The sequence below is a fragment of the Sphaeroforma arctica genome (assembly GCF_001186125.1).
Source record: "Sphaeroforma arctica JP610 unplaced genomic scaffold supercont1.6137, whole genome shotgun sequence".
Taxonomy (NCBI): Eukaryota; class Ichthyosporea; order Ichthyophonida; genus Sphaeroforma; species Sphaeroforma arctica.
In genome coordinates, this window is record NW_014034421.1 from 1 (window position 1) to 1,740 (window position 1,740).

Consider the following 1,740-nt stretch of genomic DNA (forward strand, 5'->3'; position numbering starts at 1 on the left):
TACCCCCTATTTCATCACCACCCCCTATTTTACCCAACATGGAAACATCAGTTTATACACAGATGCATACCCACACCACCCCCTATTTCCTCACCACCCCCTATTTCATCACCATCCCCTAATTCATCACCACCCCCTATTGTACACAGCATGGAAACATCAGTTTATATACAGATGCATACCCACACCATTGCCTATTTCATCACCACCCCCTATTTCATCACCATCCCCTAATTCATTACCACCCCCTATTTCATCACCACCCCCTATTCCTCACCACCCCCTATTCTACACAGAATCGGCACATCGCTATTTTGGACACCATCCGAAGGGTTGCACAACCAAGAAAGTCCGAACCAGTTGCTACCTCCAGTACTTCACAACCGCATCTTTCTCATGAGAAGGTACGTCTCGGTCCAAATTTAGGATGTAAGGTGCGATTTGCACCAGTTTTATGGACTATTGGGGCCGCTTGAGGTATACACATTCCTATCTCTCGCCTGTACATGTCGCATATCGTGGTATAAAGGCATGTACTGGGGATATAAGGTGCTTTTGCCATTAATTTTGGCAATTCGACAGGTGAAGCCACACTCTTTGTTGCATATGTGTGCATGTATATATGTATGCAAGTATGTATGTATGTATGTATATGAGTGTGGGTGTATGTATGTATGCAATTACATATGTATGTATGTATGTTTGTATGTATGTATGTATGTATGTATGTATGTATGTAATTTTGTTATGTATATGTCTATATGTCTATAAGTATGAATGAATGTACGTATTTATGTATGTATGTATGTACGTATATATGTATGTATGAATGTATGTATGTATGTATGTACGTATGTATGTATGTATGCATGTATGTATGTATGTATATGTGTATGTATCTATGTATATATGTATATATGTATCTATGTATCTACGTATATATGTATCTATGTATCTATGTGTCTATGTATCTATGTATATATGTATATATGTATCTATGTGTCTATGTATATATGTATATATGTATATATGTATCTATGTATCTATGTGTCTATTGCCTATGGCTATTGTCGATAAGTGTGGACACTTGTTATGTACACTTTCATTCCAAATCCTTTACATATCTTCTCACTGTAGCATATATACGCTTTTATGCCGATAGTATCAAAATATAAAAGCATATATATATATATTATATTATTATATATACCTGTATTGAATGACATCCTCATATACTTCAATACAAATCCGCATACTTGTATATTGTCAATAAGGCATCCATCCAGGCAGGTGTCAATATCAGCGCCCCTCTAACACCCATGGCTCTTGCGGCGAAAAGCTTATCCTCGGCATCCGAGCGAGTACACACCGCTGTGACGGCTGCCAACGCTGGTACGACAAACTCGACAAATCTCACAAATCCCTCTGGGACCCACGCCGCTCAGCTTCATGCACAGCAGCAGCACAACACACAGCAACACGCTCAGAAAGCACAGGCGCAGGCACAGCAGAGGCAGCAGTCGCAGGTGGGTGGCTCGTGTTGTGGACGTTTATGGACGTAGATACACATATGTGTATGTTTGTGTTTGTGGTTGTGTCTGTATCTGTGTCTATGTCTATGCGTATGCGTATGCGTATGCGTATGCGTATGCGTATGCGTACGCGTATGCGTATGTGTATGTTGTAGGTGTATTTATATGTGTATGCACACGAATGTCTCGGATCTGAATCAGACGACGA

The 1,740-nt window shown here is 40.1% G+C and overlaps 1 protein-coding gene across 1 annotated transcript; it reads left to right on the forward strand.

Annotated features, from left to right (window-relative positions):
- Positions 1-1,307: 1,307 nt before the first annotated feature.
- On the forward strand, positions 1,308-1,526 carry SARC_15453 (hypothetical protein; the record flags this gene model as incomplete). The annotated part of the gene is made up of 1 exon (XM_014290427.1): positions 1,308-1,526. A coding segment is annotated over exon 1 (207 nt), but the record flags the coding sequence as incomplete, so codon positions are not given.
- Between the last annotated feature and the right edge of the window lie 214 nt (positions 1,527-1,740).